General features: G+C 36.3%; 1 protein-coding gene across 6 annotated transcripts in view; it reads right to left on the reverse strand.

Moving 5' to 3' along the window:
* LOC113114241 (neuroblast differentiation-associated protein AHNAK) overlaps positions 1-11,669 on the reverse strand; it is a 32,958-nt gene extending 21,289 nt beyond the window's left edge. For 2 of the 6 annotated variants that reach the window (XM_026281105.1, XM_026281106.1), the window contains exons 1-5: positions 11,385-11,669; positions 3,915-3,963; positions 954-1,015; positions 497-653; positions 39-244 (exon numbers count right to left, since the gene is read on the reverse strand). In XM_026281105.1, coding sequence (XP_026136890.1) covers positions 39-244; positions 497-653 — 363 coding nt within the window. In that variant the 5' untranslated portion in view covers positions 954-1,015; positions 3,915-3,963; positions 11,385-11,669. The other 4 variants (XM_026281101.1, XM_026281103.1, XM_026281102.1 and 1 more) reach the window with 4 other exon arrangements.
* Between the last annotated feature and the right edge of the window lie 336 nt (positions 11,670-12,005).

Raw genomic sequence — 12,005 nt, forward strand, 5'->3', positions numbered from 1 at the left:
GATCATACTAACATCTACAATTTACGAGGCCACCTTACCAGAAGAATGTCTGAACTAGAACCTCCTAACCCTCCACGTCCTTCCCGTGACAATGTCCCCATTGGAGAACGGCAAGGCGACCTGTCTCCAGACTTATTTTGTAATTTTAGTCCAACCTTATGTCGATTTAGAGTCTTTAATAATTCAGCCGTTTCTTCTGAGCTCATGTTATCAAAGTAAATGGTGGCCCCCACAATTTGGTCACCTGTGACAAAAAAAAAAAAAAAAAACAGTACATGGTAAATTCAAACTAAATGAATTACAATAGATAAATTATATCTGGAAGACCTACATGATCATTAGTTCATTAAAAAATCTTTTAAAAACACCAAAATGGTGTGAGAAATGTTTTTCAGAGAATCAAAACATTTGAGAAATTTTCAGTATTTAAAAATTTCGAATTTTATAAATGTTTGCACATTACATTACAACCTGCAGGTTTTTTTTTACTTCATACCTTCATATACTTTTCCAGTATGAGCAGCAGGGGACTCATCTTTCACCTCTTTGACAAAAATCTCTCCTTGACCTTTTTGTTCTATGGTGAGACCAAGCTTATCAGTGCCCGTCCACTGTGGGAAAAGCACTTCCCTTGTGTCCTGCTCATCAGCCATCTTATAAATAAATGAGAAATTAATAAAATAAAACGATAAAATACACAAATGAAAGAGTAAATCAAGTTAAATAATTACACAATGGTGACAATTATAAAGTTTCAAGCTGAATGATCATAAGTTTTTTTTCTGAAGAGAAATTACCAGTTAAACAGTTAAAAAAGTGCTTAGCATTTTCAGTAACTGAAAAATGTAAAAACATTTTTTTAAAATAAAATGAAAATTGCGGTGCTTTGCTGTAAATTGCATATAGCTTATAACATCACAGCTAAATCACATCTAACTTTTCATTCTGTATACCTCTAAATGTGTTACTTCTTCACCTGTCCCCTAGTGTGGACCGTGTCAGCCCTTGTTCTTTCCTTAAAAAAAAGAAAAAGACAGTTAGTGTCTTGCATTCAGATTAACCTTTCACAGATAGGTTTAACAGTATGTTCATACATAAATATTATAATAATAATAATAATAATAATATTTTTTGTTGTTTTTTTGAACAACGGTAAATGAGTCAAATTGGGACCACCAGATGGCAATATAGTCTCCAACAAAGTGAAAGTAAACAAGCATGATTTCTGTTTGGGGTTTAAACAGTGGTTTAACTACATCTTTCTAGCAAGAACGGAGTTATCTTTATACCATGGTTTTCTTTAGCATCAAAACAAAGCACTAAGCCGCGTGAGGAGAGAAAGCTTTAAATCAAGAGTAATAACCTGTCACTACATGCATTAAGCTCAGTTTAACACACAGATTAAACGTATCTAATTATCTAAAAATCTGATGCCCATGAAATTAAAATCAGACTGTTGCCTGAAGAGCTGGGAGGTCTTTCCTTGATGAATATTTCTTCAGAGCTTAGCTTTTTTTTTTTAGCTGACATGGGCCTGCCATTGCAGCTTTCAACACAGAAAGTTCTTTGTTTCAGAGATATCACCCACTCACAATCATCCCCCCAGTAATTACACAGGACCTCTTGGATATGAAAACACCTACATTCATATTTCACTACACATTGGCAAATGTGTTGCACTAGTTTATTTTAATTATGGAAACATTTGCCAATGACAAAGAAAAAAAATACAAATAAATAAATCAATGTCTTGCTATACCAAAATCTAAGCAGAACTCAAGTCAAGTGCTGTCTAGTCAATTTGTCCCAAGTCCCACTTTGTTGCCAAGTAAGATAAGAGTAGTAGTCTCATTATGTTGACATGGACAACAGCCAAAAATATAGCTCAACCCTCATTACACAAAAATATCTGTTTGCTCGATAACATGACTGATCTGTCAGAATAAAGTATTCCAGAATGCCATACAGAGTCTAAGAAATGCAAATGGAAAAAGCTTTGTCTCATGTGATCATGAATTGGTGGGATGTATGCGTTATTCAGGAAATCCAAATGCTCCCTTGATTAAAAATAGTAAGTATACTCGCTTCTAAAATAAGCCTGACCCTGACCTTAGTGGATTACTGAAGGAATGTACACACTCAAAATAAAATGAGAAAACCACATTGCAAACATTAAAGTCTTAGGTGCAACTCAACAATTCATGAAGCTAATGATAAATAAAGTTAAATCTATTTTTTTTTTCTATAAAAATTATTTCAGCAGCTATCAAGGAATTGCAGAGTTCCTTTTAGTCAGTCTATTAGTTTGGAGTTCATCTATATGCAAGTATCTAAACACTAACAAAGTTGAACAGATATATGCAAGATCAAGATAATGCATTTAAAAATATACACTCTCTGTGTTTTGATACTGGTAAAATAATGTGTAGTCTGAATGCACTGTAAGTGAGTGCTTCCCTCCGTTTGACTTGAACACAAAATATTCTATTTATACTAAAGCACTATTAGAGGCTGTTATATATTTAAATAATAGACAATTTTAACATTATAAACAACACTAAGGAGAAAACAATACAATTAAATTATTGTAATACAATTACAATAATTTAATATTTACTGTTGCTGTAACTGGAATTAGACAAAGGTTAGTTTCATATTAAATCTACATTGATTATGTGACTGTTAAAAAATTCTAAATGCTTTAAAGAGGATTGGTCAGCATCACATGCAACAGAATAATGCACAATATTTTTCATTTAATAGACATTAAGACATCAATGTAATTTCAGTGAAACCAGTGAAAGTCCACAGGGGTAGAAATGCTACACATGGGACATGAAAGCTGTGAAACCCAAGCCTAAAGAGTGCCTTATTATTGTTGGCTAAAGCTGATATTTACAAAAGGAAAAGGGGAAAACCTACATTGCTGTGTACTTAAGAACTCCATAGCAAGCAGTGCAAAAGCTTATTATTTCTCTCCCAGCCTGGTCTGTCTCCTGCCTCTTAACATGATGCCACTCCCTCTCTATCAACATTCCTCTACCACTATACATTTTTTTAAACCTATATAGTCCACGGTACTATTTGCACAGTGGCTGTTGTCACAAATCTGACAGATTCCTCAGAGTGCGCTTTTGGAGAAGCAAATGGAGTAGGAGGGTAAGAAAAAATGAAAAATAAAAAAAGGATAAAAGGCAGATGTGTCTTTGAAACATGTAACTATCATGGACCAAAGAGGCTGTAGAGTCACATTAACTTTGCCCAACACATTCATTTCCCACCCTTACTTTCTGTTAACCACAGAGACTGGGTTCAAAACAACTCTGACACCAAGTGTAGCACAGATTATCTTTCTTTGAATAAGTGATATATCCTTTAGCTTTCACAAGAGTATAAACCATGTCACTATCAGAGCATTACTGTAGGGTACTTGCTTAAAGCAGATGGCTCGTACCCAAAATCATATGATCTGTTATGATCCATGTAAGCAGACGCTTCAAAATATCTCCAGTGTTTGTACGATCATAAGACTTCAGCACTGAAATAGAACACATCTTTGTGAACTCTTGAATTGAAATCGGGACCTTTTAAGCAAATCAAACTTTGAGGTCTAGCAACAAAGAGCATCATACTGGAGAGTGTAAGATTTAAATAAAACTAAAATTTAAAAGGAAATCCCACATATTTTAATGACATTAGTAAAAAAAAAAAAAAGGACCAAGAGGACCTGAAAAGTGGAGGGAAACCATTACAAGCTGCAACTTGTTGCATATTAATCATTATTAGGTTATATAGCATACACCCACCAATTCTTGCTGAATGACAAGTGGGTGTAACTGCTTATGCTTTCAGTCAATCCATTGTCAAAGCAAATGTGTTATGCATGTCATAAACTAATAGATAAGGGAACCTACTGAATTTCCAAGGCTAATGCTGAAACTCTCTCCCGTCTTCCTCTATATTCTGAAAGAAAGCAAGAAAGGAGAGGGAAATCAGATGTAATATCAGTAAATATTCATCAATAGACAGATGCCAAAACCATCAATTACAAAATGTGCATTCAACTCAAGTATCACACTTTTATCTTTTAAAGCAAAAAGTCTAATAATAATAATAGTTTTGCTTGCATGGTTTTGAGACCTTAAGCTAGTGGATCAGACTGAACTTATTTCCTTTAAAAATGCAGCCCCACCCTAGTTGGATTTATACTTTGGTTTGCCCTAAGAGGGCGACAGTGGCTGAAACAGTTACAATACGAGCGCACAGGACGGGGAGTTTTCCTTTGCACGAACCAAAGACAGAAGTGTACACGTGTCTGCACAAGCTTAAACGTTTACTCTGGATGTTGCTGTTGAATTATTATCTGACTAGTCTGACAACTGAAATTCACAATTACCTTTGTGTTTAAATATCAAGTTTGATAACTAATTACTGTTAAATACTATTAACAGCATCACTCCCTCAAAATAAACTCAGCTTCACATGGCTGCAAATCCACCCTGTGCTCTAAACACTGGGAATCTTTTTGAGCAGCTACAGACAGAGTGAAATTGCTAGTCACTGTCAGATATTACGGTGTTTGAAATGTTTTTGTTGCCTTACACATGCATATGAGTGAGTCAAACTCTTACACTCTCATCTAGGCTTTTGTTTGCTGTGCTTATTGTTAAGAAGTAATTCAAGATGACCGTAAACTAAAAACCTAAGAGGAATGAAGCCATTCATAATAACCATGCCAATGGCATGAAACTGTCACTTAAAATAAAGTTCAAGTAAGTGTCTCTCACAGGAAAGCAAACATCATGTGCAAATCCTCATTTGATCGCCTAAAAGCTCCTCAAGTCACAAGGTTATAGCTGAAGACACTGGAGGCTAAACTACGCAGTGATTTCACTCATTTAATTTCACCCGGACCAAATTATCAAACTTCATTTTCTACCCTTATCTTCCTCAGTCCATTATTGTTTCATTTAATAAAAAGTTTTAGATGGTCAACTCAGGTGGGAAACAACTACTCTCTATCAAGAACTATTTGCGCTAATAATGTACTTTCTAGTTACTCAAAATTATAAGTTTCAATTGTTCCAACTCATAAGCTGTGAGGCTTTCGTCAAGACTAAGTCAAATGACTTTGTACGAAAACACCTAATATAATAATACTCCCGCAACTGAAAAACTTTAAAGAGCAAGCGCCATTAGCTCTCATGCACATTCTTTAAATTTGTGAAGTGTTGAATTGTCCTTCACACTCCATGGCCTTTGAAGCTGTCCCGTGGCTTCTCGTCCAATTTAGCGTTTGATAATTTCTGCATGGAGGAGGCAGAGGACAAAGAGATATCTGTTTTAAGCCTTTCAGTCCAGGCTAGAGAAATGTTGGGAATTTGTTTAGTTTCATAAACATGTCTTTCAGGCCTTTATAGCAACGATGCATGACAGGACAAGATACATGTGCATTTTTGTGAACACTGTGACAAAGAGCAATGAAATGTGGTTTCGTTGACACTAATATAACTCAGAATGATAATAATGTGGCTCAGTGGTAGAGCATTGCGTTATCAGTGCAAAAGGTTGTGGGTTCAATTCCCAGGGAACACACATACTGGTAAAAAAAAAACAAATTTAGACTGAATGCACTGTAAGTTGCTTTGGATAAAAGTGTCTACTAAATGCATAAATGTATATGTAATAAAACCCTACGACTTGGGTCAGATCACAGATATGATTACTTGAAATTGAGAGGTTTCCCCTACAGCAGAAAAGCATGAAAAGTCCTAATGTAACACTAGCACTGCAAACAAATGCTGGAATCAGCTCAGACAGGTACATGCTTGCGGGGGCCTGCCCTGATATCAGTTCTCTTCAGTACTATTCCACTGTTATGGACACCGTTTAGAAAACAACTGTAGTAAGTAATCATTTAAGGTTGCCCCAAGGACACTGTATATTTATCCCAACTTAAAACTTAAAGTACCTCTCTGTCCCATTCAAAAAGGATGGGCAAACCTTTGCTCTAAATATTTACAAAAGCATTCATCTGGGGAGTTACAATACATCTTGAGAATGACCAGCTATTTTAAAGTAAACCGCTCTTCACAGGTTTGTGGAGTAGCATAGGTAGAAAAAAAAAAATTCTCCTTCCAACGTCTTATTTGGAAACCACTGCTAGAACCTCTCACTACCCTGTTGTTTCATTAACGGATGGTTATTTCTGAGCTGTGACTGAAATAGTCATGGGCTTGCTCTGATAAAGGCCAGTCTGGACGAGGCTGTCACACTGTTTGCAAAGAACAACATTTGGCAGAGCAGCTGTGTACACTCAAACCGGGTGACATCTACGAGCCCTGTACTTAGTTGTATCAAGTTTGCTGTCACCTCACTAAAGGTGGAGCCAGCCGAGCAAAACTGCATGTTACAAACACGATCAGTGATAATTATTTACAACTTATTGCGCAAGTTATATTTCAGAAAGAGTTAAAGTAAAAAAAAAAAAGGACAAAAAATTCAGTTTCAAAGAATATATACACTTATATATAGCTCGTATTGTTAGGCATGAAAAAGACTAGAACAAAATGTGACCACAATCACAGGACTAAAAATGTGTTAGACGACACCGCAACGCTTCCATCTGGCAGAGGTCATTTGGCAACAACTGTGCAACTCTAAAAGGAGCAGAGTTTATGGCACAACACAGACGGCAGAAAAACGCAAATCCTAAGCAGGGGACACGCCCTTCGTACAATGAGAAACTACACACACACCATCTCTCAGCCCGCACATATCGCACAGTGAGCTGCGAGCCCCACCCAGGCCTCCAGTCACACGCATTCCTTGATAGAGCCGTCAGGCCAACTGGAAGAGAGCCCAGCCTCTCCTGCAGTGACTAACTCCAAAGCAATGTCCTACTCTCTACCCAACCACTCAAATCACCCAGTGGGTCTGAGCTGGGTACAAAAACAGGGGATTCTTTCATGGTTTTTAACTAACAGCCAATGTAGAAGGGTCATTTAATTTTTTTTTTTAAATCAAGCAGATTTCCACATTTTGTAAACACTAATAGGAACGCCTCATGACACTGATTAATGCACAGCAAAACAGGTCATAAAAAAAAGTTTAAAAGCTCTTAGTGCTCCATTGTAAATGGGAGATATTGCACAACCATGAATCTACATTTATAAAGATTCAGCAACGTTGCGGGTTAGATAAGTGATAGAATTGTTGGGCAAACAACCAGACCACTAATTATAGAAAAGCCACTGTAAGCGTTTCATGCCACACTTTTTCCATTAAAGGGTTGTAATGTTTAATAAGAGACACACACACATAGTCAGCCATTGCACAATGCAATAACATAAATTGTGGCCTTTGGCTTTGCCTACAGGAGTTGCTTGGTTGCTCGCTCTTTAGCAGACACGTTTTTCCAAAGCAAATTACAGGATACAAATTTTAATGCAACAAGTGCAAGTCATATTTCTTCATTAAATGCTCAGTATTCATTTCTGACAAAGCGAGAGCTGATACATGAAAACGGATAATTACCATATGGTTAAAAGATCCACTTTTACTTCCACATGCGCTCAATTCAAAACCACAAGTGACCAAACTCTCGTGCAAAGACGTACGCTTTCAATCTTTTGTGGAAATATCACCTATTAAGAGGAACAAACAGAAGTCAAAGATAAAACCATAAAAACCTGCTGTGGTGAATTGCATTAAATAACATAATCAAGTCTTAAACGTATACATATAGATACATGTATATTAGCTAAAGGCTTTCACTTGAGTCTGAGTCACGTTTTTGTCTATTCTGACTTGTTTGATTATCCTGTTAACAGGATTTTTCAAACCGAGTCAGAGGATATGAGTCAGCAATCAAATACACAGCAATGACTGATGGCAAGGTGGTTCTCTTACCAGCTCGGAGTGCGTTATATTTCATTTTCCATCAGCTGGTTTTATAGTTAGGTCTGTGTCACCACTACCAAGCGCTTTGTAGAAGTGAAAAGGCATGTGTTTGAAACGTCCAAATAAGTCTGAATCAATCTCTCTGCTTATCTATAATTCAACTAGAAACAAACTCACGTAGATTGCACATGGAACCATCTAACCTCTGCAGTCACTATCCTTGGTGTGTTGTAAACAAGTAAATGTGCATACCTACATTACTGAAATGGCGCGATGTAGTATGAGCTGTAGTCAAACACTTATTCGACGTCAAGACATGCCGATCATTAAATCGCCTTACAGCACACTTTGGAATGCATTAGAACTAGTAAACTACAGTCATGCAATGTACTTTGTCTTAAAAATTACATTTTTAAATAGGTGTGCAACTTACATCATCCACAAGCTGCTCTTACATCACTCACTGGAACCAAGAAAACATATCAAGTGTCACTGCAGTGCATATCTTTACTGTTATTCATTGATATGTAATATTAGTTAGCAGTAAACAAACTTGCATAATGTACTTGGTCAATTAAAAGTACACAATAAACCTAAATCAACATTTAATCCATTATATCATGCAGCAAAGCCAGGTGTGGCTAACAGGAAATAACATGTCACGCAAGTTGGTGCATGTATTTCGCCTTGGCTACAATATAACCCATTTACTTGCTGCTTCATTAAATTATGTTTTGTGAATATGAAGCACGTCATTTCTAAAAGTAACCATCTGAAAACAAGAGGACTCATACATAATTGAAGCATCAAAGTCAAGCCAAAAACAAACAGCCTTGAAAAGACACTGAATCCTAACCATCTTACTGTCATGGGATACTAAACTATAATGAAACGCAGACCGTATCTTCTATTTCAAGGCTGACAACAAATGTAATATAGTAATCTAAATTGAATTGCATAAATATAATGGAAGTACAGTTTACCATGAGTCATAGGCACACGTACATCTGAGGTCCAAAAAGCAGAATAAATAATATATTAATTTCAACATTGCGATAATACAAAAACATAAAAATATTTTAAATAATAATAATAATAATAATAATAATGATAATAATAATAATAATAATAAGTAGGCTTATTTATAAAAAAATAAAAATAAATAAAAATAAAAAAGTCAGTAAATGGCAATTGGAAATGCCAACAATTACAATAATAAAAAAAATAACGATTAAAGCACGTGTGCCAAACTCTTACAACACAACTCTGTCAATATGGAAAATGATGAAATATGAATGCCTGACTCTGACTCAGAGCCATATTGGCAAACAGATAGTGTATTGTCCAATGTCTCTGTTTTAGCTTCAAGACAGTATTTCTCAACCATGGAATGATGAGAACTCCAGGGTCTGCCTGAACAGGAAGACACGTACTAAGATAATACAAGTTCAGGCTTCATACTTCAGAAGTCTTCAAATGATCCCGACATCCTGTGAGGCACCGTGCTGACAACTTATCTCTGATGAATCATCATCACAATTTCACGGAGAACTGATTTCTTTCATTCGGTACCCTTACAGAAAAAACTATCAAAAAGATTTGAGATGTGAGAAAGTGAACAAACAGCAAGTGAACCGCTCCGCTACAAAAGCCTGCCACTCCTCCCCTTGGCATTGTCACCGCAAGTCCTCGACAAGCTTTTAAGGAAATGACAAAGGAAGTGTGCACAAGTCCAGGCTCTTTCCGTTTCACACTAGAATAGATGGTCCTATAGAGTACACACTAACCAGACTTATCAACACAGAGGAGGAGAAAGTTTTGCCTCCGCTGTAAACTTCCAGGACAATCCTGCAGCAGAAAATGACAGACGGACTCTAAAACTTTGTTTATATTTAACATTCAATTCCTAAAACAATCAAGATAAGCAAGCAGCACTCTGTTCTGTTTTAAACTAAACACACTGTAACCTTCAAATACTACCAAGGTAGAAAGAAATTGCTAAACATGAATACGAGAACACATACAGAAAAAAAAATATAAAATTCAAATTAACTTTATTTTTGAAGTTGCTCTAGCACAACTTTAAAACTGTACATTATTACTGTTTGACTGCTTTAGTCTGCTATAGATTCATCGGTCTTGAAATTACAGAAGAAAGATTTGGGTGTGGCAGGACAAAGGGGGATGGGCTCCGAATGTTCCTCTGATGAAAAATGTGCTCACAAATGTTTTTAAAAGATAGCTTAGATCAGATAAACTGCAAAACTGATTTTTTGGATGTCAACAATCCATACACATCTCCAAACTATCAACGCTTATCTGCAACTCCCCCCTTGCGCTTTATCTATACCTTTCATTCTCTTATTCTTTAACATAACAAAATTTCTGTCATCCTACTGCAAAACAGCTCCATATCTAAAGTCATGCCGCAGTCTGGCGTGAATAAAACACCTCGTTCTTTCTTCTCCATAGCAAGCCTTACTTTCTCCCTGTGCGCTTCAAACCTGGTTTCAATTAGTAAGTCTTTCCAAACCACTACATTCCATTACCCCCTCCTCCCTTCACCCCTCTTACTCACTACCCACACCCTGGCTGGGGCTCCAGGTTAAGAAAATCAAGGCAAAATGTTAAAAGACTTGCAAACTAAATTAAAACCAACCATCACATTTTATAAGGCTAACATGAATGATTCCAATAAATTAACATTACATATATATATATATATATATATATATATAAAAAAGAGTGAAATATGAGAAAACAATTCACCCACAGTGTAGAATATGTGATGACGTTGTCCAAAAATCTTGAGCTATGACCAGATTTGGTATGGCAGGATAATGCTCCTTTTCAAGGGGAAAAACATAAATCTACGCAAACGTGACACGAGTTTTATTCACTGTATATAATTTTATATATATATACAAAAATAATCATAATAATACATAAATAAAATATGAGTAGATAGCTTTCTTTTCAACCAACTATATTAATTTATTTTACAGCGTGGGCAAAGTCATGCAACCAAAGTCAGGCTACCTTCTTATCCACGTTGCACTGTTTTAACTTGGGTGTATCTTTTGCATGACATGCAAAACCCCAGAAAATTTGCCTTAATTGTGAATCCTGTTTCTTCAGAGTGATTTAGTAGGTCAAGTTTAAGAAACTAAACGCTTGATTCTTAACAATGACAAACTTTAGTATAGTTGGGGAAAAAACGTGCGCAACAGATGCGCAGATAGAGAAACACACCCACCCAACCCTCTTCATGTCCAACTATACAGTTTGTATTGTGAGCTGACACAATAAAGCAAAAAAAAAGCGAATATATAACGTTATTATACCTAGTTGAGCATATAATAAGTCAAGAAGCAGTCTCTGGAAAAGTACTTTGGAAAAATAAACTACTTTTTAAACGTGCGCATCGCACGCCAAAACTGCATTTCTAAGTAACTTCAAGAGATATATAGCTAAAAACTTACCTGTTACAGTTCAACACCTTTGCTCTGGCATCTTCCGCGGTCCACAGCTTTCTGCCACAGCCCAGAAAAGTTTTCCACCACGCTTTCTAAACTAAACTTGAACGTACTCGTGTATACTCTTGTTCTTTCTCGAGGCGCGAAGCCTCACTTTATTTTATTTTTTTTCTGGTTTTATTAGTTACTTTGTCACTTGCTCTCTCTGTCTCTCTTTTCCTCTCACATTCGTGCTGGGTTTTCTCAGTGTGCTTGTAACTCCGGGCTATGGAGAATGGCAGAATTTGGGCTTGGGCTGTGGAGTACTTCTCTGGAGAAGAAGGCGGGGGTAACGGTGGAGCAAGGAGTGGTCCATTATCATTTTAGCCCAGCCCACCCACTGTTTGAGTGACATGTATGTTTAACACAGCGATAAAGCACGTGAATGTAGATTGGAAACAGATTTTAACTAAAAGGTTGAACTGTGCTTTTAGGACAAGAGCCAATTTAATTATCAGGTTGGTGCAAATTGTCACATCTTTATTGAGACAGTTTGTTAAGTGTATTTATGAACCTATAAAAGGCGTGTTCTGTGATTTTATATTATTTTTTCTGCTTAATGATGGAAATAGTTTTTGTCATGAAATA

Source organism: Carassius auratus, chromosome 14 (genome assembly GCF_003368295.1).
Source record: "Carassius auratus strain Wakin chromosome 14, ASM336829v1, whole genome shotgun sequence".
In the NCBI taxonomy this organism is placed as follows: Eukaryota; Metazoa; Chordata; class Actinopteri; order Cypriniformes; family Cyprinidae; genus Carassius; species Carassius auratus.